The sequence below is a fragment of the Rhodotorula toruloides genome (genome assembly GCF_000320785.1).
Source record: "Rhodotorula toruloides NP11 unplaced genomic scaffold Scaffold45, whole genome shotgun sequence".
Lineage (NCBI taxonomy): Eukaryota > Fungi > Basidiomycota > Microbotryomycetes > Sporidiobolales > Sporidiobolaceae > Rhodotorula > Rhodotorula toruloides.
The window spans coordinates 1-25,289 of NW_015623005.1; the positions used below are offsets into that span (position 1 = coordinate 1).

The window sequence follows — 25,289 nt, forward strand, 5'->3', positions numbered from 1 at the left end:
GCGGCGGCAACGGGCTGCGCGCTGACAGGGTGTTGCTGCGTTCATTTGGCTCGTTCACTCGCTCGAAGGGAGCTTGTCTCTGCTCGCTGTCGACTGCTCTGCACGCCGTCTGCGCTGTCCCGCTGCGAGCTCGTCGCCATTTGCGATCTGGTCGCGTCCTCGACGCGCTCGCACCTCGCCCGTTGTCCTTCTCCCACACTCGCTCTCGCCTCTTCGCTGAATCTGCTGGACTAGACTGCTTCTTTGCTGGCCAGAGACGCCTCCGACACTCGCTCGCACCCGCCAGCTTTTGCCGCGCTCTCGAACGGCCTCCTCATCACCTTCATCCCCACATCCGCCCTCGTCCGTCTCGCACAATGCATCGCAGGCCCAACGAACCCTACCATCCCCCCTCTTCACCATTCCAGAGTCGACCGGATGCGTCCCCAACTCCGCAGAGGCCGCAGGGGCCGGGTTACGCAGGAGGAGGGCAAGGGAGTACCCAGATGCAGCCCCAGCCGAGCTACCATTCGCATAGGAGTCAGGACCCGTATGATGAGACGGCGAATCTGTATGGTGCGTAGTGCGCGAACCGGAGCCGGATGTTCGCTCGAGTGGGAGTGATTCCAGGAGGAGCTGACTGTCCTCTTCCGTGGTACGCACAGGTTTCTATGCTGCGGAGGACAACGCCTCGACGACCTCTCACACGGCATTGAACATGCCAGTCACGGAGAAGGACTACTACCACTCTCCTCCTCCCGCATCTCAGCACCTTCTCAGCCCTCACTACTCCCCTTCTCACCAGATCCCCGCCTACCCTCCCCCTCCCTCTCCTTCAGCGCACTACATCCCCATGCCCTCTCCGCATGGCTACTTTCCCCCTCAACCACTCTTCTCCCCCTCCTTCCAGCCCGGAGCCTACTACGAATCCTCCTCGCACTACGCTCAAGCCCGTCAAGCAGTCATGGAGCGCCGCGAGCAGAAGAAGGTCGAGTTGGTTGATGGACACCTCGTGTTGGAGTTGAATGTCCCGAGGAGCTTGAAGCAGATTTCGAGGTTTGCGGGGGAGGATCTGAGGGAGGAGAGTGGGAAGTTGAGGTGTGCGTTCGCCTGACTCGTTCCTCTCTCCACCGTCCTGTGGCAAGAGAGTGTGTGCTAACTGCCGTGGTAATCGTACAGACACCGCCGTCACCGACGACCCCGACGACTTCACCCGTCAACGCTACCGTCTCCGCCAGGTCCTCGCAGGTCGTCAGACCGAGCTCTTCATCTGCTGTACTATGTGCATCATCGCTCTCTTCCTAGCTTCACGGACGCATGCTGACCTGCGCTCCGGCGCTCGAACAGGTACAACGAAGGTCCGCCCGATCCTCCCAATCTCCCCTCCCTAGCTCGCTGAGGTGATTCATCCGCAGACGAAGAACTCTTCTGTCGGACTTTCCGCTCGGTCATCAAGAACATCCAGCACTTGCAGTCGCGAACGAAGAGCAAGACTTGGGGTGTCGAGAGCTGGAAGAAGGGTACGTTCGCTCTTCCTTCGAGTGTGGACTTGCCGAGAAGCTGAGGAGGCACTGACGGAACGTGGTGCGGCAGTCGTCGTCTGCATCGTCTCGGACGGACGAGCGAAAATCAACCCTCGCACGCTCAAGATCCTCGGCTTGCAAGGGGTGTACCAGGACGGCGTCATGAAGGACTCGGTTGAGGGCAGGGACACCCAGGCGCACGTGTTCGAGTACACGACGCAGGTGATGGTTGATTCGGATGGGACGGTCAAGGCGGGGATCTCGCCTATCCAGGTCGTGCGTCGCGTGACGTCTCTGCGCTTCCTTGTCCATAACGGAGGCGCTGACGGCTGGAGTCCGCAAAACCAGATCTTCTGCCTCAAAGAGCAGAACCAGAAGAAGCTCAACTCGCACCGCTGGGCATTCAATGCCTTCGCCCCTCAGCTCCGACCCAACGTCTGCGTCCTAATCGACGTCGGCACGAAGCCCGCCTCGGACTCGATCTACAAACTCTGGAAGGCGTTCGACAAGCATCCGCATGTCGGCGGAGCGTGCGGCGAGATCACGGTTGACCTTGCGAAGGGATGGAGGAACTTGGTCAATCCGCTTGTCGCGGCGCAGAACTTCGAGTACAAGATGTCGCGTAGGTCTTAGTTCTCCTTCCGCACCGGACTCGCGAGCGAAGGCTGACGCTCGAGACGCGCAGACATCCTCGACAAGTCGCTCGAGAGCGTCTTCGGGTTCATCTCGGTCCTTCCTGGCGCGTTCTCCGCCTACCGGTACAAAGCTGTGCGTCCGCTACTTCTTCTGCAGGTTTTGCGAGGACGTGCTCATCCGGACGACTCTGCAGCTGCTCGGCGACCCGCTTCAGGCGTACTTTGCCGGCGAGAAGATGCACCAGCCCGTGAGTTCGCCTTTCCCCCTTCGTAGCGCTCGCTGTGTACGCTGACGATCTCGCTATTCGCTGCAGGGCAACATCGCGTCTCTTTCGGTGAGTTCGCTTGAGCCCCGCTCGATCTTCGCCATTGCTAATACCGCTCATCGCCTTCTTTCCCCGCCGCAGGACTCGAACATGTATCTCGCCGAAGACCGCATCCTCTGCTTCGAGATCGTGACGAAGAAGCGCGAGGCTTGGGTTCTCCGGTGCGTTCCGGCTTCGTTGCTCGTGTCCTCCCAAAGAGTGCTGACACCGATGGGCGAACGTACAGGTTCGTCAAGGGCGCGCAAGCGAGTACCGACGTACCGTGCGTGCTCTCGTTTCCCTTTACAGTCTCGACATGCAGCTGACCTTCGCTTCGACGCCTACAGCGATTCGGTGGCTGAGTGTGCGCCGCACCCTGCTTCCCCTAACAGCAGCCGCACTGACGCTTCCCGTGCAGTCATCTCGCAACGCCGTCGCTGGATGAACGGCGCGTTCTTCGCGGCGCTCTACGCGACGACCCACTACTACCGCGTCTGGACAAGCGGCCAGAACGTCTTCCGCTGCATGTGGCTGTCGATCATCTTTCTCTACAACGCCATCACCGTGCGCGCTTCTTATCTTCGTCACCGCGAAGCAAAGAACTGACTAATTCGACCTGACAGCTCATCTTCTCCTTCCTCGGCCTCTCCTCCTTCTACCTCGCCTTCTACTTCCTCTGCACCTCCGCGACTTCCGATGCGTCGAAAGACCCGTTCGGCGGCTACGGAAGTGACGTGATCGACGTCGCAAACTGGGTTTACGTTGCCACAATCGGCGTGTGCATCGTCTGCGCGCTCGGGAACAAGCCATCTGGGTCGAGGTGGTGGTATATCCTCGTCATGCTCGTATTTGCGGCGCTTTTCGGCATCGCGGTACGCTTCATTGCGTTCTCTCCCTCGCCTTGCTCCCTTTTCTTCCTCACCCTCCTCCCTTTTCTCCCTCATCCTTCTCCTCGTCCTCGTCGTCCTGCTTACTCACGCACGCTTGAGCAGATCTATTGCACCGGCTGGGTCGTCTACAACTCCGTCCCGCACACCGTCGCCGGCTGGAAAGACATCAAAGATCTGCTCGCGACGTCCGCCTTCCGCAACTTGGTCATCAGTATCGGCGCAACGCTCGGACTGTATATCATGTCGTCGCTGCTTCACCTCGACCCGTGGCACGTCCTCACCTGCTTCGTCCAGTAGTGCGTCTCGCCCAGGACCTCGATCATGCCGAGACGCTGGCTGACAGCCCCTTTTCCGCACGGCACAGCATGATGTACTTGCCGAGTTTCATGATCGTGCTGCAGATCTATGCCTTCGCCAATCTGCACGACCTCGCGTGGGGCACGAAGGGCGACACGACCGTCAAAGATCTCGGCGGGACCAAGAAGACAAAGACGGCCGACGGCAAGGAGGTTCTCGAGGTTGCGGTTCCGACGAAGGACGAGGATATCGACGAGTTGTGGCAGCACATGAAGCAGGACATTGCTACGCCGCAGACCAAGACGAAGAGCAAGCGAAGCGCCGACCAGAAGCAGGCCGACCACTTCGCCAACATCGTCCGCTGACAGCTTACCCTCTGGTACGACGATTGACTGACTGGCATCTCCTCCACAGCGCACGAACACTCTCCTCTTCTACCTCGGCGCAAACCTCTGCCTCGCGATCGTCTTCTCGTCAACCAAACTGTGGACGGTGAGCACGACGGAGTTTCGCGACGCGCCTTCTCCGTCGCTGATACCTGTCCTTGTGCAGAAAATCCTCCACGTCGACGGCTCGGTGTCGTACTACTCGATCGCCATCTTCTGGGCAGTAGCTGGTCTATCTGCCTTCCGCTTCATCGGGTGCGCGCTCTCCTTCCTCCTTTAAGACTCTTCCTAATGCTTCTCTGTACAGCTCGACTATGTATCTCGTCATGCGTCTGTTCGGGCACTAGAGAAAGCCTTTTTGTCATCCATCGCCGCTGTTGTAACGCGGTCAGTTATTCCGCGAGACCTGACGCGGTGCCCGACTCTGCGAGATGAGAGAGTCAAGCTGCTTTCCGCTACGTGAAGCTGACATGCGGGCAACTATGCTACGATGCAGGATGCGCGCGTGCGGAAGAAGGAACATGCGAAGCAGGTGCGAGAGATGGATGCGACGAGAAAACGATGCGAAATAAGAGACAATCTAACAGGTGCAACGACATGGACGCGAGACAACAGGAAACGACAGTATCATTCGATGATAGCGAGAGCCTGCCTCGCGGCGTCGACATGCCAGCTCATACGCCCACTCGTCCCAAACCTCGCCTGACCCAGCGCTGCCAGCTCAACGAAGCTGCGCGTCACATCCGAGAGGAAGTCTCTGAGCGTCGCGTTGTACGACGAATTGCGGGTGCGATGGGAAAGGAGGAAGTGCAAGGCGTAGGCGGAGACGGCTGGACAGGGAGGACCGGATGGCGCAGGTGCTGAGGTATGGTCGGCCGTCGAGAAGCGAGGGACGCTGAAAACGTATGTACTTGCCGGCGCAACAAGGGCGCCGTCCGAGAGGGCGACTGGCTCGCGCGGCGTGAACGTGAGGGCCGAGGAGCTATGGTCGAAGATTGGAGACTTGTCGGCCGTGCTGTCGCGCGTACCTGTGAAGGTGACTTCGCCATCTTCCGAAATGACGGTTGACGACGTCGCTGGCCGCGAGACGACCGGGTTTGACAGGTCGAGGGCGATGGTTGGGGCCAGCTCGACGCAGACGAAGCTGACATGCATCTGACGCCGCGACCCCGTCGATACTTCTCGCAGGATGGAATCCCAAGCTGGAACGAAAGCAGTCAGTGCTCGCAGCGCTAGCAAAATAAGGGAGGACAACGCACCTTTCGCCTCGACCGGGCTTGGCTCGTCGACCTTGCAGATCACGATCCTCCACTCGACGTCGGCGCAGTCGATCATTCCTTTGAGCAGCGTCCACACGACCCGTGCACGGTGAACGTCGGCGACCGCCCCGTTCGGCAGCTTGAGCACGCGCGGCGAGACTCGCCATATCTCGCCTCGCTCGTCGATGATCGTAATCACAAGCCATTCGCCGTCGCCGCTTGCCATCGGTCTCGAAGCGTACGCGATGTGCAGGATGCGGTGCCGCTGTTCGACCTCGAGAGACGGCGAGGGCCAGGCGAGGACGAAGTCGACCTTGAGCGGTTTGGGCGGTGCGATCGAGAAGGCGGGCGCCTGAAATAGTCGCACGGCGGGACCGAGAGGCGCAATAGGCGGAGGACGGGCTGAGGGGAAGGTTTCGGGCGCAGGGAGGCGAAGGCGTTCGATCGGTACTTGTAACTGGTCGTACACGTTGAAGGCGAGACGGAGTAGGCGATTTGGTCCCGGTTCGTCTGGCGCAGAACTCGTACAGTGCGTGATGCTTGAGAGCGAAACGGGACACGCGACCATATTGACGACGGTGCTGCGCGATTTTCCGATCTGGTGGAGGATGCCGGCAAGCGGCGACTTCGGGGCCAGCGGTGACTCGCCGTGCGGCAGGACGAGGTAGACGACAGTGTTCGTAGACGTCTTGGCTGTCTCGAGAAGCGCCGAGTCTGCGATGACCCGATCGGTCAGCAAAGCCCTGCTGATACGGATCGAGGCGCGAACGCACAGAGAACCTTCAACTCCTCGCGACTGTGCGAGTCCGACAGCGCGCCGGGCGAGAGAGCGAAGAAACCGCCTGGCATGGCCTGCTCGGTTGACTTGCTGCCCAGCACATGCTCGCCAAGCCGTAAGCCCTGCGGAACCCAGGCGTGTTAGTTTAGTTTATGAAGGGCAAGAGCTGGACCGACCTGGTAAGCTGCGCTCATGAGCTTGGCCCACTCTTCCACACATGCTCGAACCTCCGCCCCTCCGTCCTCGAACACGACGAAAGCGGTCACATCCTTCGATCCGGTCAACGGCTCGAAGCCCATCGGTCGCCAAAAGTCGACGGCCGTCCAAGTGGTTGACGCGATAGAACGCTGGATGCGCAGCTGGAAGGTGATCGAGGGCGCGTCCGAAAGAACTGGGAGTGCAGCTTGATCGTCGAAGAGCGGTGACGGTCCGAGACTTGCGCAACTCGTGCCCATGAACCTTGCGACAGCGGCGATAGAGTCGAGCGAGACTGCGCAGACGAAACGGTCAGTATCTTGCGGCGCTATCGGCGGGGATGAGCGTACCCAAACCAGCATCCTTCGCGCACGCGAGTTTGACGGGCTCGCGAAACTCGCTGTTGATAACCACTTGCTCGGCGACGAGCGCGTAGATGAGCTCCCGAGCTGAATCAGCCGCTGCCAGCGGCGCATTCCGCCTCGTTTCCGTAGTGAGCCGCTTCTGGCGTCGGACTGCTCCAGGGTCGACGAGAAGAGCCGCATGGCACGACGACTTCAACGCTTCAGCCTCCGTAGTCGAGTCGCTGTCTTCGACGCCCGATTCGGTGCTGCCAGTGTCCCCGTCGCCGCCGTCTACGTCCATCGCGTCCTCCGAATCGGAGTCGACGTCCGGCAGATCGACGTCCGCCGACTCAAGCGCGAGGGACGAAGGAGTAGCTCCGTCGCCCGCGACCGAGACGAACGGATTGGCGGGCAGGCGGCGGGTCCATGGTCGACCTGCTGGATCCGACGGTTTGGCAGTCGATTTCGGGCGGCGCAAACGCTGCGCCATGAGATAGCGAGGATCACAGATCGCTTGATACCAGAGACGAAGCTGTCCTTCTTCATCCTCGACCAGTCGAGCGGCCCGGCCCTCGTTGTCAGAGTCTGGACTTGGCAGGCCGAACTTGCCCTTGCGCGGATCGTACTTGTCGTCCGACGACGATGTTGCGAAGGCGAGAGGTTGAAAGCTGCCGAGCTGGCCCAGCGAGCTGAGCCCGCGCTGCGTCGGTGCGAATGTTGCGGCGGCCTGAGCGAGGAGCGGAGAGTACGAGATAACGGCTGGAGATGTCGTCGAGACGGGCGTTGTGATCGACACGTCGTGCAGTGACGGCGGCAGATGCGCGAGGGGATCGAAGACTGCGGCTGATGGCGTCGGCGCATGCGGTGAAGGCGCAGCGAGGCCGAGGGCGTTGGGCGTCAGAGAGTCCAGGGCTCCGAAGGGAAAGATCGTGGCGGGAGACTGCTGTAGGAAGTGAGGTAACGTCCCGGAGCCGAAGACGCCGTCTGAAGTGAAGGGAAGGGATGTCGGCGCGGCTGCAGGGAAGTGCGTCGGTGCAACCGAGAAAAGGTCGAATCCGGAGTCGATTCCTGCGACGTTCGGCAAGGCGGAAAACGACTGGTCGCCCACAGCGGTTGACGCAGGTGCGGTCATGGACAGGCCGATCGACGTTGCGAGGGCGGAAGCGCCGGGAGCAGGCGTCGGAGCGTCGAAGAAGGAGAAATCGTCGTCGGTGAGACCCAGGATTCCACCGTCATCGTACCCGCGGTCGTGACCCTCGTCGCGCCCGCCTCGACCCGTCCCGCTCGTGCCGAACGTCCCATCGCCCCAGTCAAACTCCGAGAAGGCGGCATCGAGTGCTGACATGGGTGCAGAAGATGCAGGTTGGACGGAAGTGGAGGCGGACGGGCCAGGTTCTGCTGGGGACGGGTAGACGTCCGCGCCGCCGAAGTCGATCTCCATGGCGTGAGGTCCAGAGCCTGCCTGTGCCTCGGCGGTCGATGCGTGCACTGCGGAGTCCGAGGCACCGGCAGGACCTATCGAAGGCTGGTACAGCTCAGCAGGACTGGGCGCTTCAGTCGATGAAGTTCCGAGGCTCATTGGCGTGCGCATGTTGATCGGCGCGGCCGCACCAGTCGGAGCTGCAGTCGGCGCAGCGCCTTTGCCCTTCTCCTGCTTGATGTGTTCAGCGCGTTCCTGTTCCTCCCGCTCCTTGCGCTGTCTCTCCTCCTCCCGCTCTTCTTCCCGCCTCGCGCCCTCGTCGCCTATCCAGCTCCACACGCTGCCGGTCCGACTCTTGACGACATTCGGACCGTCTCCTGCTCCCGTCCGCACCACAACAGTCTGCTCGCCCTCAGTCGCGCTGGGCCGGCGCGAAGGCGCGGCTGACTTCGCTGCGAGAGCACGATCGGCGAAACTCCGCCGCTTCAAGGACGAGTCGGCTCGACGAACGAGCTGAGGAGAAGCTCGGACTGGGCAGTTCTCCTTCTCCTTCGCAAACCGGATTTCGCCAGACTTGCTGGGCGCGTGCGCTTCGTGCGGCGCCGCAGGACTAGCCTGCTGTGGCGCTTGGCCGCCATGCGAAGCCGACCTACGCGATTCGTCGACGATGACGAGCGCTCGAGGCCAGACGATCTCGATGCGGTCTTCAGCGCTAGGCGAGTCGGGCAAGTCGAGCGCGCAGAGGAGGTAGTCGTTCCGCTCGTCCTCGGGTATGTAAGCTCGGTCGAGCTCAGTGCGCCAATCTGACGAGAGGCGAGCGACTTGAGCGAATGAGAGGCGGGCGAGAGGTCGGACGAGCGTGGCGGGGATGTCGGCAGGTGCGAGGACGACAGGCGTGTCGGGCGATAAGTCGGATGTAGATGCAGTGAAGGAGAGCTCCGAGACGGAGGAGAGCACAAAGATGGCGGACTGATTGAGAGAGGGAGGCGGGATCGAGACTTTTATGGCGGCAGGTCGGGCGAGCGAAAGGGCTGGTTCCTTCGGCGCCGTTGGAGGTGGTCGAGGTAAGTAGACGACTGAGTCGCCGATGCGAAGTGGTCGGGTCTCGAGCGCGCCGAGCTGTACCAGCTCGTCGAGGAGGAGGGAAGAGATTGTCGATCGAAAGGCGGAGTACGCAGCTTGCTTCGCGGTCAACGACGGCAAGGGCGTGGCAGCGGAGGGTACGGTGTAAATCTGAGCGGAGAGGGCGAGCGCTGAAGGGTACGAACGGGCCGGGAGGGAGAGAGGCGGGGTGAAGGACGGTGTCGCAGAGGATGTCGAGGCGTACAGGTCGGGAAACAGGCTGGCGTGCGTCAGCTCCCCCGATGCAAAAGCTGCAATCAAGGCAACATCAGCAGGCTGCGTGAGGCCGGCGAGGACGGCACAGTACGTACCTTCCAATCCCTCGAAAGACATGCCATCGAGATCTGCCGCTGCCTCCTTCCCATCGTCAAAGCCGACCGAGTCCGGTCCGCGCACGACGCAGAAGACCCACAGTAGCCGCCCTTCTCCTTCAGCCGCATCAACAAGGTCCTCCTTCTCCTGCTCCTTCCGCATCCCCTTCGCCTCCTCAGCCTCCTTCCCCTTGCCCTTCCCGCCATCCTCCGCCTCCTCAGCACGACCGAGACGGACTGATTTCCGCTCAGTGAGCCATAGCAAGCCCATCCGGTCCTTCCCCTCATCCGTTCGAGCCTTCTCCCGTCGCCGCAAGTCGCGCTCAGCACGGAGGATCGGGTCGTTGGCGAGGAAGTCGGAAGAGGAGAGGGGCGCGAGGCGGTTTCGCAGTGCTTGAGTGGAAGATGAGGAGTCGGTCGGTGCGGAAGGAGGGGAGGCGAGGTGGTCAACGACTGGGGCGTCGGTAGATGCGGGCGGGGGAGTCGGTGCGGCAGGCGCAGACGCAGCAGCTGCAGCGGCGGCAGCAGCAGCTTGCGCCTTCTTGAGTGCCGCTGGTACGCGGTGAGTCGTACCGGACGACGAAGTCGAAGTCTGCATGGGCGAAGCCGGAAGACTCGGCGTTGTCGCGCCTAAGAATGGCGCGGATGCCGAGAGACTCGGCGAGGGTATGGAAGAAGAGGTCGAGGTACCGAGTTCTTCGGCTATCAGGTCGTCGAACGCGTTGACGCCTTTCGAAGTCGTGTTCATGGCAGACGAGCGTCGCTTCGCCTTTTTCGGTGCGGGAGGTCCGCTCGCGTCCGCCTCCTTGTCCTTCGCAGGCCGCTTGCCGCTTGACGAAGACGACGCCGAGATGGGGAAGGGCGAGATGGTGTCAAGCGGCGGGCGGACCGGGTCGTAGTCCATCCTGCCCTCCTTCGAACCCTCTCCCTCGACAAACAGCGCCGGCCCTTTCCACGCGCGGTACTTGACGACCCATCCCTCGCCGAGTTCGATTAGTTGCGCGTTCGTTCGAGCCTGAGAAGCCGAAACACGAGGTCGGATGGTGGCGAAAGGGTTCGAACTCGAGGCGGAGGGGTCGGACGAGGAGGCGAAAGACGACGTCGAGGCAAAGGTTCCAGCCTTGGGAGACCCGGAAGGCCCTGCCAGACTACTCGCCGTCCCAGGCGAGCCGTACAACCCTCCCGCGCTCGCTGGACCCGCAGAGTAGCCGGCTGAGAGACCCGACTTGGATGAGGTGGGGTGAGTGGGAGTTGCGACGAACGCCGGGCGAGCGGGAAGGGTCAAGGGCGTTGCTGGAGAGCTTGGGTGAGATCCTCCGCCTGTCTCTGCGCCCTGCCCACCCGTCCCCGCTAAGCCTCCGGTCCTCGAAGGTGCGGAGGAAAGCGTGGTCGCTGGCCGCGGCGGCAGCGACGGGTGAAGCGGTGGCGGTCTGGACATCTTTGATGGGCGTTTCCTGGTCGTCTACAGTCGAGAAAGGCGAGCCGGGAGCATTGTGTGTGCGGGTTCAGCGCTTCGCGGTTATCGGTCGAGGAGTGTGCTGGCTGGAGGGTTCGCCCGGGGTCAGCGCAAGTTCGTAGTCTTTCACAGTGACGCTGCGGAGCTTACTGATGCGCTCGAAGCCAGTACCAGCTTGCGAGGGAGCAGATGAAGCGGCACGAGACCTTATTCACTCGTCCCGGCCCACGTCCGCGAGCTCCTCGGTCTCTCGTTGCCCAAATGGCGAGCTGTGCCTCGTCAATCTCGTCTGGAAGAAACACTTCTCGAGACAAGCGGCGCGGGAGAAAGAGACTCGAGTTAGATTCGTTGTTCTACTCCTGTCGCTCCGTGTCCTCGACCGCCTCCAGGAATCCCTCCCACGCCTTGTCCTCGATAGGGTACGTGTGCTCTCCCTCGGTCGGGAACACTCTCCGCCTGACCTCGTCTACATACGACCGGACCGCCTCCCTCGCCCTCTCGCCGACATCCGCATACTTCTTGAGGAACCGCGGACCCTTGCCGCCTGCGCCCAGGTCCGAGTCGACGCCGAGCATGTCGGATTGGACAAGCACCTGGCCGTCGCAGCCCGCTCCTGCGCCGATGCCGATTGTCGGGATCCGCAGGCGCTCTGTTACCCACGCCGCGAGCTTCGACGGCACAGCCTCGAGGACGACCGCAAACGCTCCAGCGTCCTGGACCGCCCGAGCGTCCTCCCAGACTTTGACGGCGCTGCTGACCGTCTTGCCCTGGACGCGGTAGCCGCTCAGCGCAGCCTGGCGCTGCGGCGTGAGCCCGACATGCGCCATGACCGGTATACCGACCTCTGTGAGGCGGCGGACGAGAGGGACAATCTCGGGCCCGCCTTCGATCTTGACCGCATCCATGTGGCCCTCCTGGATGAGGCGGACGGCCGCGCGAACGCCATCCTCGACCGAGGCGGAAAAGGAGCCAAAAGGCAAGTCGGCGACGAGGAAAGAGGTCGTGCACCCGCGCGCGACGGAGCGGCAGTGGTAGAGCATCTCGTCGAGGGTGAGGTAGTTGGTCGAAGGGTAGCCGCATGCGACCATGGCGAGCGAGTCGCCTACGAGGGCGATGTCGATGCCGCGGGGTGCAGGAGAGGTGGAAGAGCCTGCTGAGGCTGGGGAGGAACCGGGAGCGGGTGCGGGAGGAGCGATAGATTCGATAAACCGAGCAGACGGGTAGTCGTGCGCCGTCAACATGGTGATGGGGACCTTCTTCTTCTTGAGGTTGTTGAAGTCCATGATCGTGCGCTTCCTGCGCGGTGCGAAGGCGCCTGCGCCTGGTGAGCGGGAACCCGCCCACAGGTGAGGTCAGCGAGTCGAACGAGAAGAGGGAAGCGGGAGTGCGCACCTGGTCGTTCGGTCGGATACGAGCTGTACGTTCTCCTTTGTCCCCTGCAGCATGCACACGCGTGTCCTACAGCCCTCTGCCCCCCAGTGAACGCTCGAGTCGGCATCGCTCGAGCCGGAGGGAGCAAGCGAGACGACGAGGCGACAGGCGCAGCCCAGTCGCTCGCAGTGCGCACGGCGTGCGTGAAAGAGCGTGCGACAGATCCTGTGCTCATGTCCAGCGAGAGTCTGGCTCGAACAGCGGTGTTGGCGAGAGCGAGAGTGAGCCGGTCGAGGGAAAGAAGTTGGCGAAGAGGTTCGCTCCACTCCATCAGCTGCTGGAAGCGCTGCGACTGCTTGGAAGCGCTTTTTAGACTCGTCTGTATCCACCAAGCGTGCTCGCCCAACTCCCGACTCGGCCCATCCTTCCACCGCACCTCTCGCCCATCCTCATCGCTTTCGACAAACCGATGCACTCGACTCGCCTGATTCGTAACGTGGTGAGGTCTGTGAGGACGGGAGCAGGCCGCATAAGGACATTGGGATCGGCCGGAGCTATTCGTACCAACTCCAGCTTCACCCGCCCTCCTGCACCTCCTGCGAATGTCCCTCGACCCTCTGTCAAACCGGTCGGCGAGATCCGTCCTGACCCGCCGAAGCCTCAGCCGGCTCCTGCGGCCACTCAGACGACCTCCACCGCCCCAGATCGACCAGCTCCGACGGAACTGCTGACGGTTCTGCAGGAGACGATCAAGGTGCGTCCCGTTTCGTCTCCATCCATCGTCACGAGACTGATCTTACCCGCTCAAACAGACACACGGCCCTCTCCCGGTATCGCGTTACATGACGCTCTGCCTGAACCACCCAACTCTCGGCTACTACACCACTCGAAAGGTCTTCGGCAAGGAGGGAGATTTCGTCACGTCGCCCGAGATCTCGCAGGTGTTCGGCGAGGTGCGTTAGACGTTTAGATGCGGTCTTCGAGGCGATTGCTTCGTACGCTGCGGCGTCGCTTACATTGAACTTTTCGGCAGCTCTTGGGCATTTGGTTCGTCACACAGTGGCTCGCTCAGGGTGCGCCTCAGAGCGTTCGCATCATCGAGCTGGGCCCGGGTCGAGGAACGCTGCTAGCCGACGTCCTGCGAGTGCGTCCCTTCCTTCCTCCACCTTGACCGCGGTCATGCTGACTACTTCCTTCACAGACATTCCGCTCTCTCCCACCCAACTCTCGTCCACCCATTACCTCCATTCACCTCGTTGAAGCAAGCGAGCAACTCCAGCGTGTGCAGAAGCAGAAGTTGGCAGAGGCGGGCTTTGGAGAGACGGAGACGAGGTGGTATGGCGATGTTAAGGAGATGCCCGAGTGTGCGTACCTAGCCTTCCGTCCCTATGGGCGGACGGAAGTTGACTACCTGTTCATCTCGCAGCGGAGGACGAGTTCACGGTACTCATCGCACACGAGTTCTTCGATGCGCTGCCTATCCACATCTTTGAGGTGCGCAAGCCTCGCCCAGCCCGTGCGTGTCGTGACCCTACTGACTAGGCTCCTATCTACAGAACACCCAAAACGGCTGGCGGGAAGTGCTCATCGACATTTCCGACCCGAAAGCGATTGCGTGCGTGACCCTCGTCTCGCGTCCCAAAAGCCGTCCCTGACTTTCACCTCCTCTGCAGCGCCAACCCCGCCAAAGCCGAACCTCTCCGCCTCGTCCTCGCGCCAAACGCCACTCCCGCTTCCGCTCTTTACACCTCCCTCGCACAAGCAATTTACCCTTCCGCACAACGCCAGCCCGACCTCGCTTCCGCCGCGCCTGCAACCAAGTCTCCCCTGCTGAACGTCGACACGACTCTCGGCGCTTCCTCTGCTCCTCATACCACACCCGCCGGCAAAGAAGGCTCCCTCATCGCGCAACGCTTCGCCCGTCTCCCAATCGGCTCGAGACTGGAAGTCAGCCCGTCTAGCTGGGAGATTGCGAGGGATCTGGCGAGGGTTGTGGCGGGACCGGAGGGCGGGAGAGGAGGTGCGGGACTGGTGGTGGATTATGGAGATGCGAAGGCGTTTGGCAGGAGCTGGAGGGTGAGTCGGCGGCGCTCAATCGGCTTGCGTTCCCTCATGCAAGAAGCTGATGTTGAAGGATGCCCCGTACCCGTGCGCGCAGGGATTCCGGAAACACCAAGTTGTCGACCCGCTCACCGAGCCGGGCCATACCGACTTGACCGCGAACGTCGACTTTGCCTACCTTTCCGAAGCAATGTCCGAGTTCGGCAAGCCACAGTCCCTCGTGCACAGCGCTTCCTCCGCTGACCATCCTCTCTCCCGCAGCTGAGACCCCCGGCCCGCTCTCCCAGCGCACCTTCCTCAGCGCCCTCGGCCTCGAGCCTCGCCTCGCCTCCCTCCTTCGCAACGCAACCTCCGAAGAACGACGAAACGAGATTGCGAGCGCAGCAAAGCGATTGGTCGACAAGGCGGGAATGGGCGAGCAGTACAAGTTCCTTGCGGTTGTCCCGAAGGGGAAGACGCAGGCTGAGGGGGTGTATCCGTTTGATGTCAAGTAGAGACGCATTTGCATTGCCGACTAGAGAATCACAATGACGAGGATGGGGTGGACAGCGGACACTACTGAGGAGAACGATAGCGACGAGGTGAGGCGGACCTCCGCCTTGACCGACTGCTCGAGTCGTTATGGCGCGCCTCAGTGCTCTGTCGTCGCCGTCGCTCGTCCCGGAGGTCGGGCGGAAGTCCCGGACCGGCATCCTCGTCCTCGCTGGATCCGCTCCTTCCGCTTGACCGCCGGTCTCGACGAAACCGCTCCTCTCCCTCTTCATGTCTGCTCCTGATCCGCTCTCCATCTCGTCGATTCGCCTCATCACGGGGACCTGCAACACTCGTCCGGCCCGCCGCGACCAGCGCCATCTTCTCCCTCTCCTCCTTGGCCTTCTTCCGCCCATGCCGCAACTTCTTCGCACACTCCCTACACAGTACAACCTTGACCAACGTAGTCTTCTTCACCCCTCCCTCGAGGTATCCGAACGGCATTTCGAGCTCCTCTAGGGTAGTCTCGACGAGCGGAGCGGTTGATTCGGGGTCGGGAGGAACGTCCGGGTCTTCGAGAGAGGCAAGCATGGAGGGCGAGGGCTCGTGGTAGCGACAACGGAGGGAACCGCAGGTGAGGTGACCAATGCCGGAGAGGACTTCGTCTTCGGTGCGCCAGCGGAGGGCGATCTGCGCGACAGGGCGGGTAAGCGAGAGAGGAGAAGAAGAGCAGGGAGTGGGCGCACTGCGCCTGACTTGTAGTGCTTCAAGTTGACAACTGCAAACTCTTTGAAGAGAGTCTCGTCTGTGGGAGAGCGGTTGAGAGTGAGCCAGCGAAAAGACAAAAAGCGAAAAGTGTCAAACGCACAGTACTTGTAGGCGAGCTGGTCCTCCCACGTCAGTGCCGCAGGATCGACGTCGCTATCCCTCACGAATCTGTAAGATCGGAACGAATAGGTCGGGACGAGCTGAAGTTGACACGAGTGAGGAGAACGTACTGGTGCCGCTCCTTCAGGATCTCCAGCTCGTGCTTCGACTGCGGCTTAGGCGGTACTCGCCCACGCTCGTACGACTGCTTCAGGCGGAACAGGCGCTGGTGTCGCTCGTGAGCGGTCTCGGGAGCGAGTGTTTCGACTCGGCGCCGCTTCGAGGCTGTCTCGTCGCTTGGACCGGCGCGAGACGAACTGGAGCGGTAGCCACGGTCCATCTGAGAGTAGCGCAAGCTCAAACAGGCAGCAAAAGACGAGAGCGGTGACAGTGACGGGGTCAACCTGAGAGAGAGGGGGCCCTCGAGGGTTGGAAGGCCACGACACGCAACAATGGGAGGATCAGGAGGCTACCGTGCGTGCAGTGCTCTCGGACACACTCTAGCGACTGTACTGACCTATTCTGCACGCCCGCAGACCCTGTCAAGGTGCGCTTCGCCGCCCCCGCTCACATCGCCCTCCGGCTGGCACAACTCGACACACTCGCTGACTGGGTGCATGGACACGCTCGCAGATTGACCCGGGAGTGGAGGCGTTTGCCTACATGGTGCGTCTGACCCGCTTGCTCGCCGTTGTCGCCCGCAAGCTGACCTTCGGCGAGTCGACCTCATCGCTCGTTCGTTCTCTCGCTCGCAGAGGGAGAATGTGTGGCAGCACTTCCGCTTCACGAACCGAACGACCCGCCTCGCCGTCATCTGGGGTGTCGTTTTCCCGTCGCTCGTCTTCGCCGTCTCCTACCAACAAGACGTGCGTCCGACTTCCCCCTCTCGCCGACGGTTTACTCACTCGTTGTGCTCCTGCAGCTCAAGTGGGATCTCCTCGGCGCACGACGGGACGACCCTATCGCACGATTTGGCAAGTATTCGCAGAAGCCGAGCGAGCGGGCGGCAGCAGCGGCGCCGGCGGACGAGGAGTAATTTGTCGACCATGGGCGGTTGTGCGGGCGGAAGCGGTTGCAGTGCATCATTCTCTTTTCATGTTCCTTCGTTGATGCTCGCTTCGCGTGGCCAGCGTTCCGCCAGCTGTCCCTGTTCCGCCGCCGATTCGCCTTCCCTTCCTTCGCCAGCCTCCCCTTCCCCTTCCGTCGATCTCGTCCAGCCCGCTTGATTCGGCCGCGCTGGCACCGTACGACAAGCGCAGGCTTGGCTGTAGCTGCGCAGACTTGCCTGCCATCTGCCCGGCGACGGCAAGGCACCCCTTGCCTCGTCGAGGGTCGATCTGAGGAAGAGATGATGGCTTCCGCGCGTCCGGCTGCGTCGCACGACTCGCTCAGCTCGCCGACACCTTGATTGAATCGGTCAGCGTCCGCCGCCGATCCGCGCGACTTAGTAGCTCGCCCCGTCCCCGTCACTCCGTCTGCTCATCTCTCATCTCTTTTGCGCTCGTTCACGCGTCCGCCTTCTTCCTAACTCTCTGTGATGGCCGCCGCTGCTGTTCTGAAGGCCAGGGACGACATTCGTCAGGTGCGTTTCGTCCCTGCGCGTCGGTTAGACGTCCAGATCTGACAAACAATACTGTCACAGCCGGTCGAAGCAATCGCTCCGACGCCTCGTCGCCGCGCCGACGCCGCAGACTGGGCGCCTCTCTCTCGACGCACGCTCTCAGCCCAGCTTACTCACCTCCCCGCCGTTTCCGAACACTCGACCTCGAAGACCTCGCACCCGAACCCGACTCCGCTCCGCTCGTCAATCGCTTTCTCCCTCTCGCGCCTGCTCTCGCCTACGACCTTCGCGGAGTATATCTCGAGCGCGGGCGGCTTCGAGACCTTCCAGGACTACCTCACCGCCTTCTCATCGCCTTACCTCGCCTCGCTGCACCTCTGGCGGGACCTGCACCAGCTCCGTTGCCTTACTGCCGAAGCGAGCGCGGGCGCAAGGGGCGTGAGGGACGTTTTCTTGACGCCTGGAGCAGAGCGCGACGTCGACTTGGAGAACGTCGAGCTGAGGGCGGCAGTTCAGGGTCTGCGCAAGATCATCGACACACGGAACGCGGTCGACCAGACCAGTCAGAAGCTGCTGGAACGTCTGTATGCCAGCGAGTTCGAAGTGCGTCCACCCATTCCGTCTTTTTCATGAGCCTCGCTGACTCCCTCGCTTCTGCCAGGCGTTCGTCAAGCACCGACTGCTCTCGCATGCCAAGCAGCATCTTGAGAAGCGCAAGCTAGGCGCGGACAACGTCCCTGGACTGTACGTCAAGCGTCCCTTCCGAAGCTTGTGGCTTACTGATCCGCCTCTTTTGCAGCGGCGAATCCTTCGTCCTCTCCAACCCTCGCCTGCACGACTGCCCGATCGTTCTCGCCTCGCCCGCCTTCTGCACCTTGACCGGCTACTCGCGCGAGGAGATCGTCGGACGAAACTGCCGGTTCTTGCAGGGCGAGGCGACTGCGCCGACGGACGTCTCCGCCATTCGGACTGCAATTGCGGAGCACAAGCGTGAGTTGGGTGTCTCCCTCCCGCTACCTTCCCTCTCTGACGCTTCTCCTGGACTCAGCCATCACGCAACTCCTGCTGAACTACGACAAGGCCGGCAACCCTTTCTTCAACCTTCTCTGTATCCTCCCTCTCTTCGATCCGTCCGGCGAACTCGCCTACTTTGTCGGTGCGGCTCTTTGCTGAAAGCCGTTGCCGAACCGAAGGCTGACTCTCCCTTCCCGCAGGCGGCCAGACGAACATTACCGGCGCACTCACCGCTTCCTCCGGTCTCTCCCTCCTCTCGTCGCGCAAGGACACCTTCGACGCCGACTCGATCTCGCACCTCTCGCTTGATGCTGCCGAGTCTGCTGATGAATGGCTTCCACCCGTCGACCTATCGAAGTTCTCGCCGGGTGTTCAGAACGCCGGAGCGAGGCCTGCCCCGCCGACTCGGACAACGAGCGAAACCTCGACCGTCTCGGGCGACGCTACGCCGCCCCTCGAGCCCGCTTCCTCGCCTGCCTTGCCTTCCAATACGGAAGGCGAAGCGGCCAAGTCGAGCAAGTCGAAGCCCTCGCTCTTCACGAGCCCGTCTTTGAGCCACGTCTTCAAGTTCGGCGGCAACAAGCAAGCACACAGGCGGTCGAGCAGCTTCAACGGTGCGATCGACAACCACCAGAGCCCGAAGATGACGGTGCGCGAGGGTACAGTCGAGGTGAGCATTCTACCTTTGCCACACCTGCGACTCCTGCTGACGACAGCTTTTTCTGCAGCGCCGCATCGACGAGTTTGCAACCACCTATGAGAAGGTCTGCGTCTTCCGCGCGGAGGGCCGCGCTATCCAGCACGTCTCGTCAGCCTTCCTGCGATTCTGCGGTCTGCCCGCTTCGACGCCGGCCGAGATGAACGACTCTCCCCTCCTCGGCCTCGACCTGCTCGACCTCGTCAAGGGCGACTCGACCAGCTCGACAACCGACCTGCGCAAGGCCATCAAGCGGACTGTCGAGGAGGGCAAGCCGGCGAGCCTGGCTTGCGGCGTCAAGGTGCCCGTCAAGTCGGGGTCGATGCCGACCGCTACGGGAGTCCTTCACCTCTCTCCTATGCAAGATTACACGGGCAAGGTGATTGCCTACATCGCGATGTGAGTTTCGCTGCATTCTCCTCGACTCGAGAAGGTCAAGCTGACCTCGACGTTCCTTTCCTCCTTGCCCTCTCTCGCAGATTCGCCTAGATGCCATGGTCAGATCATGTACATATCCGTTTGTCTGTAACCAGTACATACGCTTCTTCCGCCCGCCCGCCTACATTGGTCTGCTCCGCACCTCGCTCAGCGACCCATCCTTTGACCTTCTCGCCTCCCCGTACGGACTATTGCAGTTTATCGTGTCGCTGATACCCTGCAGGCGCTGCACCGAGCCCTTTCACGTCTTTGCTGCACCCGAGTGCCATTGCCCCGCCCTCGCTCCCTCCTCTTACCTTCCGTCCTCCCACCCACCCGCTTCGCCTGGCACGATGGAGGGTGCAAAGCACACTGACTACGCTGCGCAGCCCTCCGGCGGAACCACCGCTGCCGCCCAGCGCCCGTGAGCTTCCCGCTCGCCTCATCGCTCCCGCTGACACTGAAACTCCCGCCTCGTCTCTCTCCGCGCAGGGACGGCCCGCGCAGCACCGGCTACGACCCTCAGAGTAGCGGGCAGCAAGTCTCGCGCTCGCACACCGGCAAGAAGACGGGTGAGTCGAGACGTCCGCGTCGGCCAAAGTCCTCCTCTCGCTGACAGAAGTCGATCGACCCGCAGAGTTCCCGTTCCGCGAGAAGCAGACGATGGCCAACGAGAGCGACACGACGTCGGCCAGCGACTGGGCTCCGCAAGCTCCGCCGCCGATGCACCTCCCCGCGACCAACCTCCCCTTCCTCCCCGAGACGACTCCCGAGACTCGCCACATCAAAGGGACGACTTCGAAGCCGTACAACGTTCCTTTGACGCCGATGCAAGCGAGCATCTCGTACTCGCTCTCCCGCGTGTTGTCATTGCCTCGCTTTGCCGCCTTCCTCGACACGCCACAGGGTTTCGCCCAGTTCTCCGCCTACCTTAGCTCGGTCGCTCCGCAAGGTCGTTCGCTCGCTGAGCTCGAGCTCTGGAAGGACACCCGCGTTCTCAAGGACATGCTTCAGCAGGCTGGTCGCGGAGCTGCCGCGATCAACGAGGTCTACTTTCGCCACCCGCACGACGACTTGGTCCCCGACCTCCCGCCCAACGTCAAGCGCAAGTACATTTCGACGCTCAGGAATGCTCGCGGAGGTGCGCTCGGACTCGATGAAGCATCGAAGCACCTCCTCGAGTCGCTCTACCGCAAGGAGTTCGTCGGATTCATCAAGTCCCGCCTCGTCCGCCACACGAAGGAGCAGCTCGCCAAGTATCACCTGCCGCAGGAGGACAGGGGCGGCATCGGGTCCGCGTTCCTCCTCACCAACCCGAGGCTGCCGGACGACCCGATTGTCCTCGTCTCGCCAGGCTTCGAGGAGTTGACGGTGCGTAGGGCACGCTTATGCGAGGTTTAGCAACTGCTTACTCACTGCTCGTACTGCAGGGCTACTCGACGAACCAGATCATTGGTCGCAACTGCCGGTGCGTTGGCCTTCGCAAATGAGGACGACGCATTTTGCTGCCAACACAGGCTCGCTGCCTTCGAGCAACAGCACTGACCGTCACCTCGTTCGTGCCCTCAGCTTCCTCCAGGGTAAGGCGACGGCGCCGGAGGCCGTCAACAGCATTCGCAGCCAGCTCGAGCACACCGACGAGGTCCTCCAGCTCGTGCTGAACTACAGGAGCTCCGGCGCTCCGTTCCTCAACCTCCTCTACATCCTCCCGCTCCGCGACCGCGAGGGCAACATCGCCTACTTCCTCGGCGCCCAAGTCGACCAGACCCGCGCCCTCACGACCGGCACCGACCTCTCGCTCATCTTGCCCGAGGACCAGGACCTCCGCGCCGACATGACTTCGTTCTCACCTGCGGTCCAGGTCGAGGCGCAGGACGTGGCGAAGCGTCCGGTTCCTCCCACGAAGGAGGCGCTCGACGAGGAGATTCCGTTGCCCGAGGGCGAAGGAGACGAGGAAAAGGATCGCTACGAGCAGCGTGGAGGCGACGGAGGAGGCAGGGCGACGTCGGTCGTCCAGGAGGTGAAGGAGGACGTCGGCCTTTCGATTAGGAAGCTCCTCCCTTGCTTCGGCAAGAAGCGCGAGGCTCGCGAAAGGCGCGAGGGCGGCGAGGAAGGGACGCATGACCAACAGGATGAGACGACGACTGCCAGCGAGCCGCGCGCCTCAACGGAAGAGGGACAGCTCGTCCCGCCTCTCCAGAAGGAGTCGAGGAAGGTCTCGCTCGAGCAGCGCATGCTCGACATTCAGGTCACGTACGAGCGCGTCTCGATCGTCAAGCGCACGAGTGCGTCGCGTTTCTACCTCCTCCCGACGCCGCTGACACGGTGATCTCGCAGCGCACGAGATCCTCTTCACGTCGGCCGGCTTCTTGCGCTCGCTTGGCTTGCCCGGCACGACTCGCCAGGAAGTCGACCGTTCCCCTCTCGTCTTCCACAACCTCCTCGACTTGATAGTGGCTCCGTCGGCGCCGAACGCCTCGTCGACCGCGACGAAGGAGCTGAGGGAGTCGGTCAAGGCGGCTTTCGAGCAGGCCAAGACGATGAACCTGATCTGCGGCTTCCTCTACAAACCCGAGTACGTCTCCACGTTTGCTATCATTGTATCGACGAGCTCACGAACTCTCTTTAACAGCGGACCGCAAGCTCCCGTCGCGACCGGCCGTCTTCACCTCTCCCCGCTTCTTGACATGTACCGCGAGTGCGTTGCGATGGTTGCTGTGTGCGTCATTACCTTTCTCTCTCTCTCCTTTTCCTACCGTGCTGATGCCTCGCTCGTTTCGCAGGCTCGGCTAGGTTGGAGAGCCGAAGGAATCGCTTCTCGCTTGTCGCCGCTTGAACGGATGGATCGCTCGCTTGCTTCGGACGGAACAGCTTGCATAGTTGTAGCTTGAGGGAGTAGCTTATCGTACGGTGTAACGCTTGCTTCCACCGTGACGCGAAGCGAGATGAACGACGAGTGGGTATCTACAATGCATGCGAGGGAGGCGAGCGGAAGCACAGAAACGACGAACGACGACACAACTACAAGCGACTCCTTCCAGTTCCTGCCGTTCCTCAGAACACCTGCGGACTGACATCCTGCCAGCCGCCCATTCCCATGCCCATCGACCCGCCGGCTCCTCCGCCAGGTCCGTTCCGGTCCGAGCCTGCTTGAGCGGCTTTTGAGAGGAGCTGGTTCTGGATCGAGACGAGCTGGGAGGTCCAGCGGTCGAGTGACTGATAGCGGCGAGTCTCGAGGGCGGTGCTGCGGGATGTGTCGAGTGTGAGCATCGCCTTGCCGGCGTCAACTCCGCATGCCATGCCGCGTCGGCCGACTGTGAATGGAGAACGGAGGTAACTCACTGCCTGTCGAGATCCAGCCGCCCAGAGACCTGGTCGATCCGCCCTTGCACCTTCTCGTCGAGGATGAGCGAGACGACGATCTCCTCGACCTGCTCGTTCGGGATGCCCAGTTGCTAACGAGTGTGAACCGAGTCAACATCGGTTTACACGGGCTTGGATCGTCAGTCCCGCTCGCAGCGCAAGTTGCGCTCCAAGCCAGACAGCCCACAGTGCGGAAGCTTCGAACTCACCCTCGCGAGGTAGGCAATCTCGATCCTGTTGTAAGGCTTGATGATCTCGAGGATCCACTGCGTCCTCAGTGAACGAAGCACGTCGTCGATGTAGAAGCGGATGAAGGGGTCGTCCATGATCGTCTCTCGGTTCGCTGCGATTACGCGAGCAGGTGAGCAAGAATGTAGGACCGCCAGGAGAGGCAGGCGCACTGCGGAGGATCTTCTCGGCGTCGTGCACGTCGCGGCGCTGGTAGGCAGAGACGAGTGCTTGCATCGCAGCGATCTCGCGGTCGTTCTTGTAACTGCACGACTCGTACGATTCGTGAGCTTCTTCTCACTAACTCACCAAGTACTACTCAGGGTCGAGGCCCAGAGAACCTCGGTGAAAGTCGAACGAAGCCGACACGACTCACGGCTTGGTCTCCTGCGAGTCGAACGGGTCGATCTCGCTCTCGGTCAACATGTGCGCCAACACGAGGTACTTGAGGACCTGAATCCTCTGCGGCGACCCAGCCTCGTCGTACGCCTTGAACGCCTCGAAGAAATCGACTTGGGCTTTCGTCCAGTCCTCTGCCGAGCCGGGGTTAGTGGAGAAGGAGGGAGTGAGGAGCGGGACGCACTTTCGGACATGTACATCTTGCCGCCGCACTCGCGGATCACGCCTTGGATGCGAGGATGCGGGATGGCCGAGCGGACGCGCAGCGACTTCTCGTAGATCTCCTGTAAGCCACGACGTCAAGCTCCACAGTCAGTTATGAGCCAGCTTTGGCCAACTTCCGACAGCCAAGCGACGCCGACGCACCCGCAGCTTCTTGTTGTTCTTCATCTCGCCATACATCTGAATCTCGAGCGCATAGACCTCGAGCTGCGTCGTCCCCTTGGACGAATCGACGTCTGCACCGTCGTCTGTCGGTGCGCATTGGGCGTGGAGCTCGCGGAGGATCTGCGGAGAAGCGAGGTGAGCGAGCGGAGCGGGAAGAGGAGGGCAGGAGACAGACCTTGTTCAGGCGGGCATATTCGTGGCGGTCGAGCCAGAGCTTGGCGAGCTTGAGGTTCGTTTTGGTACTCAAGCGCTGCGCGCGGAACGAAGCAAAGAAAGAAGGAAAGTGACCGCATGAGCAGGCGGCGCACTTTCCCAATCACGATTCGTCGGCACGCACCTCATTCTTCTGCTCCTCGAGCGCCTTCATCGTGACCTCGTAAAACTCCTGCATCTTATCCAGCCCGATCCCCTCCTCAGCACTGACATAATCCAACACGCGGTTGATCGCCTTCTCCGCGACGTTGCGCGTGACCGCCTTCTTCGTGTACGTCAACAGCGTCTTGTAATGCGCGAGAGCCTCGTCGTACCGCCCGAGACGGAAGGTCAGCTTGGTCATCTGCTTGAGCGCCTTGAACCCGAATTCGCCTTGGTCATTCCGGTCGGATTCGTCCTGCATGATTTTCTGGAACGAGGCGAGCGCGACGTCGGGCGTGTCGCGTTGCGCTGCATGTAGCGGTTGTAAAGAAAGGCGGACGAGGGCATCCGGTACAGCAGGAGGAGGATGCGAGGAGAGGACGATGGGTTTTAGCTCGCTCGCACCACTCTGCGTCGGACTCGGGACGCACACTTTGCCGTGTAATACTCGTTCTCGACGTCCACCACATCGTCCTCGTTGTCGGATCCCTCGTACTCGAAGCCGTAGTCCTGCGGGAGTGGGGCAGCGGGTTGAGGGCGGCGACGAGAGGGTGTGCAGGAAGTCAGTCTCGCCATGGACAGTTTCGAGGGCCCACAGGATAGCTCGCAACAGCTTCCACGGGTCCAACGAAGCATGCGAGCGGAGACTGACCTCGTCCTCGTCCATCATCTGTCAAAGCGAGTGGAGCAGTGTCAGCACCTCGTGCGCTCGATTGAGCAAGCTTAGAGACTCACAAACTCGTCGTCCGACATGGTGGGCAGGGTAGCGAGGGCTGGCTCGGATGGAGTGAGCGTGTGAGAGCGAGTCGCGGTGAGAGGGCAAGAGAGGAGGAGCAGAGTGTCCGCTGCGCCTCACTCGCCGCTTCTTTGACTCGCTGAAGCTGCTTGAATTCATCTTCAGACTGCTCACAATTCGCTGGCCTACCCTTCAGAGAGAAGTGACAAGTCGAAGTGGACAGGGGTCCGTCGCTGTTCTCTCCTCCTCCCTCCTTCCCTCCTTCCCTCGCCACAAGTGCCCGCTCTTATTTGCCCAGCATTACTGCGACCAACAGGCTCTCTGCTCGCATCCAGACCGCTTCATTTAACGCCGTCATTTTCCCCCTGTGACGGCGCCGGGTTGCTCTCGCTTCCCTGCGAGGTCAAGGGGAAGCGACTCGCTCGCCGTCCTCACACCGCTTCGCCTGCCTCGCTCGCGTGTC

At 61.8% G+C, this 25,289-nt stretch overlaps 9 protein-coding genes across 9 annotated transcripts; 5 read left to right on the plus strand and 4 right to left on the minus strand.

Moving 5' to 3' along the window:
* Positions 1–356: 356 nt before the first annotated feature.
* On the plus strand, positions 357–4,362 carry RHTO_06603 (chitin synthase, glycosyltransferase family 2 protein; the record flags this gene model as incomplete). Its single annotated transcript, XM_016420264.1, has 20 exons — positions 357–555; positions 645–1,079; positions 1,159–1,261; positions 1,327–1,337; positions 1,395–1,499; positions 1,573–1,778; positions 1,851–2,124; positions 2,188–2,270; positions 2,332–2,385; positions 2,452–2,472; positions 2,545–2,624; positions 2,690–2,725; positions 2,790–2,806; positions 2,861–3,006; positions 3,066–3,314; positions 3,435–3,628; positions 3,697–3,985; positions 4,044–4,121; positions 4,182–4,270; positions 4,323–4,362. The coding sequence occupies 20 exons, from the start codon at positions 357–359 to the stop codon at positions 4,360–4,362; spliced, it is 2,709 nt and encodes a 902-aa protein (XP_016269306.1).
* Positions 4,363–4,642: 280 nt separating this feature from the next.
* Positions 4,643–10,882, minus strand: RHTO_06604 (Mediator complex, subunit Med13; the record flags this gene model as incomplete). Its single annotated transcript, XM_016420265.1, has 6 exons — positions 4,643–5,217; positions 5,275–5,988; positions 6,048–6,174; positions 6,229–6,542; positions 6,598–9,384; positions 9,445–10,882. The coding sequence occupies 6 exons, from the start codon at positions 10,880–10,882 to the stop codon at positions 4,643–4,645; spliced, it is 5,955 nt and encodes a 1,984-aa protein (XP_016269300.1).
* Positions 10,883–11,253: 371 nt separating this feature from the next.
* On the minus strand, positions 11,254–12,345 carry RHTO_06605 (3-methyl-2-oxobutanoate hydroxymethyltransferase; the record flags this gene model as incomplete). The annotated part of the gene is made up of 2 exons (XM_016420266.1): positions 11,254–12,196; positions 12,293–12,345. 2 exons carry the CDS (start codon positions 12,343–12,345, stop codon positions 11,254–11,256), a joined length of 996 nt encoding a protein of 331 aa, XP_016269297.1.
* Positions 12,346–12,740: 395 nt separating this feature from the next.
* RHTO_06606 (DUF185 family protein) lies at positions 12,741–14,826 on the plus strand (the record flags this gene model as incomplete). The annotated part of the gene is made up of 9 exons (XM_016420267.1): positions 12,741–13,025; positions 13,084–13,224; positions 13,305–13,415; positions 13,473–13,635; positions 13,698–13,765; positions 13,828–13,886; positions 13,945–14,347; positions 14,430–14,535; positions 14,594–14,826. 9 exons carry the CDS (start codon positions 12,741–12,743, stop codon positions 14,824–14,826), a joined length of 1,569 nt encoding a protein of 522 aa, XP_016269314.1.
* Positions 14,827–14,887: 61 nt separating this feature from the next.
* Positions 14,888–16,010, minus strand: RHTO_06607 (protein FRA10AC1; the record flags this gene model as incomplete). Its single annotated transcript, XM_016420268.1, has 4 exons — positions 14,888–15,493; positions 15,550–15,608; positions 15,672–15,739; positions 15,802–16,010. 4 exons carry the CDS (start codon positions 16,008–16,010, stop codon positions 14,888–14,890), a joined length of 942 nt encoding a protein of 313 aa, XP_016269292.1.
* Positions 16,011–16,122: 112 nt separating this feature from the next.
* RHTO_06608 (NADH-ubiquinone oxidoreductase subunit) lies at positions 16,123–16,706 on the plus strand (the record flags this gene model as incomplete). The annotated part of the gene is made up of 5 exons (XM_016420269.1): positions 16,123–16,144; positions 16,207–16,217; positions 16,304–16,336; positions 16,426–16,536; positions 16,593–16,706. The coding sequence occupies 5 exons, from the start codon at positions 16,123–16,125 to the stop codon at positions 16,704–16,706; spliced, it is 291 nt and encodes a 96-aa protein (XP_016269308.1).
* Positions 16,707–17,207: 501 nt separating this feature from the next.
* RHTO_06609 (PAS domain containing protein kinase) lies at positions 17,208–19,431 on the plus strand (the record flags this gene model as incomplete). The annotated part of the gene is made up of 8 exons (XM_016420270.1): positions 17,208–17,252; positions 17,313–17,834; positions 17,893–17,975; positions 18,031–18,221; positions 18,280–18,387; positions 18,446–18,894; positions 18,974–19,341; positions 19,422–19,431. 8 exons carry the CDS (start codon positions 17,208–17,210, stop codon positions 19,429–19,431), a joined length of 1,776 nt encoding a protein of 591 aa, XP_016269307.1.
* Positions 19,432–19,712: 281 nt separating this feature from the next.
* On the plus strand, positions 19,713–22,152 carry RHTO_06610 (potassium voltage-gated channel Eag-related subfamily H member 8; the record flags this gene model as incomplete). The annotated part of the gene is made up of 7 exons (XM_016420271.1): positions 19,713–19,783; positions 19,852–19,931; positions 19,979–20,730; positions 20,790–20,827; positions 20,929–21,644; positions 21,697–22,078; positions 22,143–22,152. The coding sequence occupies 7 exons, from the start codon at positions 19,713–19,715 to the stop codon at positions 22,150–22,152; spliced, it is 2,049 nt and encodes a 682-aa protein (XP_016269305.1).
* A 261-nt stretch (positions 22,153–22,413) lies between these two features.
* Positions 22,414–24,843, minus strand: RHTO_06611 (COP9 signalosome complex subunit 2; the record flags this gene model as incomplete). The annotated part of the gene is made up of 12 exons (XM_016420272.1): positions 22,414–22,603; positions 22,702–22,814; positions 22,932–23,065; positions 23,124–23,215; positions 23,327–23,483; positions 23,534–23,633; positions 23,716–23,856; positions 23,912–23,986; positions 24,074–24,399; positions 24,522–24,600; positions 24,743–24,760; positions 24,826–24,843. The coding sequence occupies 12 exons, from the start codon at positions 24,841–24,843 to the stop codon at positions 22,414–22,416; spliced, it is 1,443 nt and encodes a 480-aa protein (XP_016269289.1).
* Between the last annotated feature and the right edge of the window lie 446 nt (positions 24,844–25,289).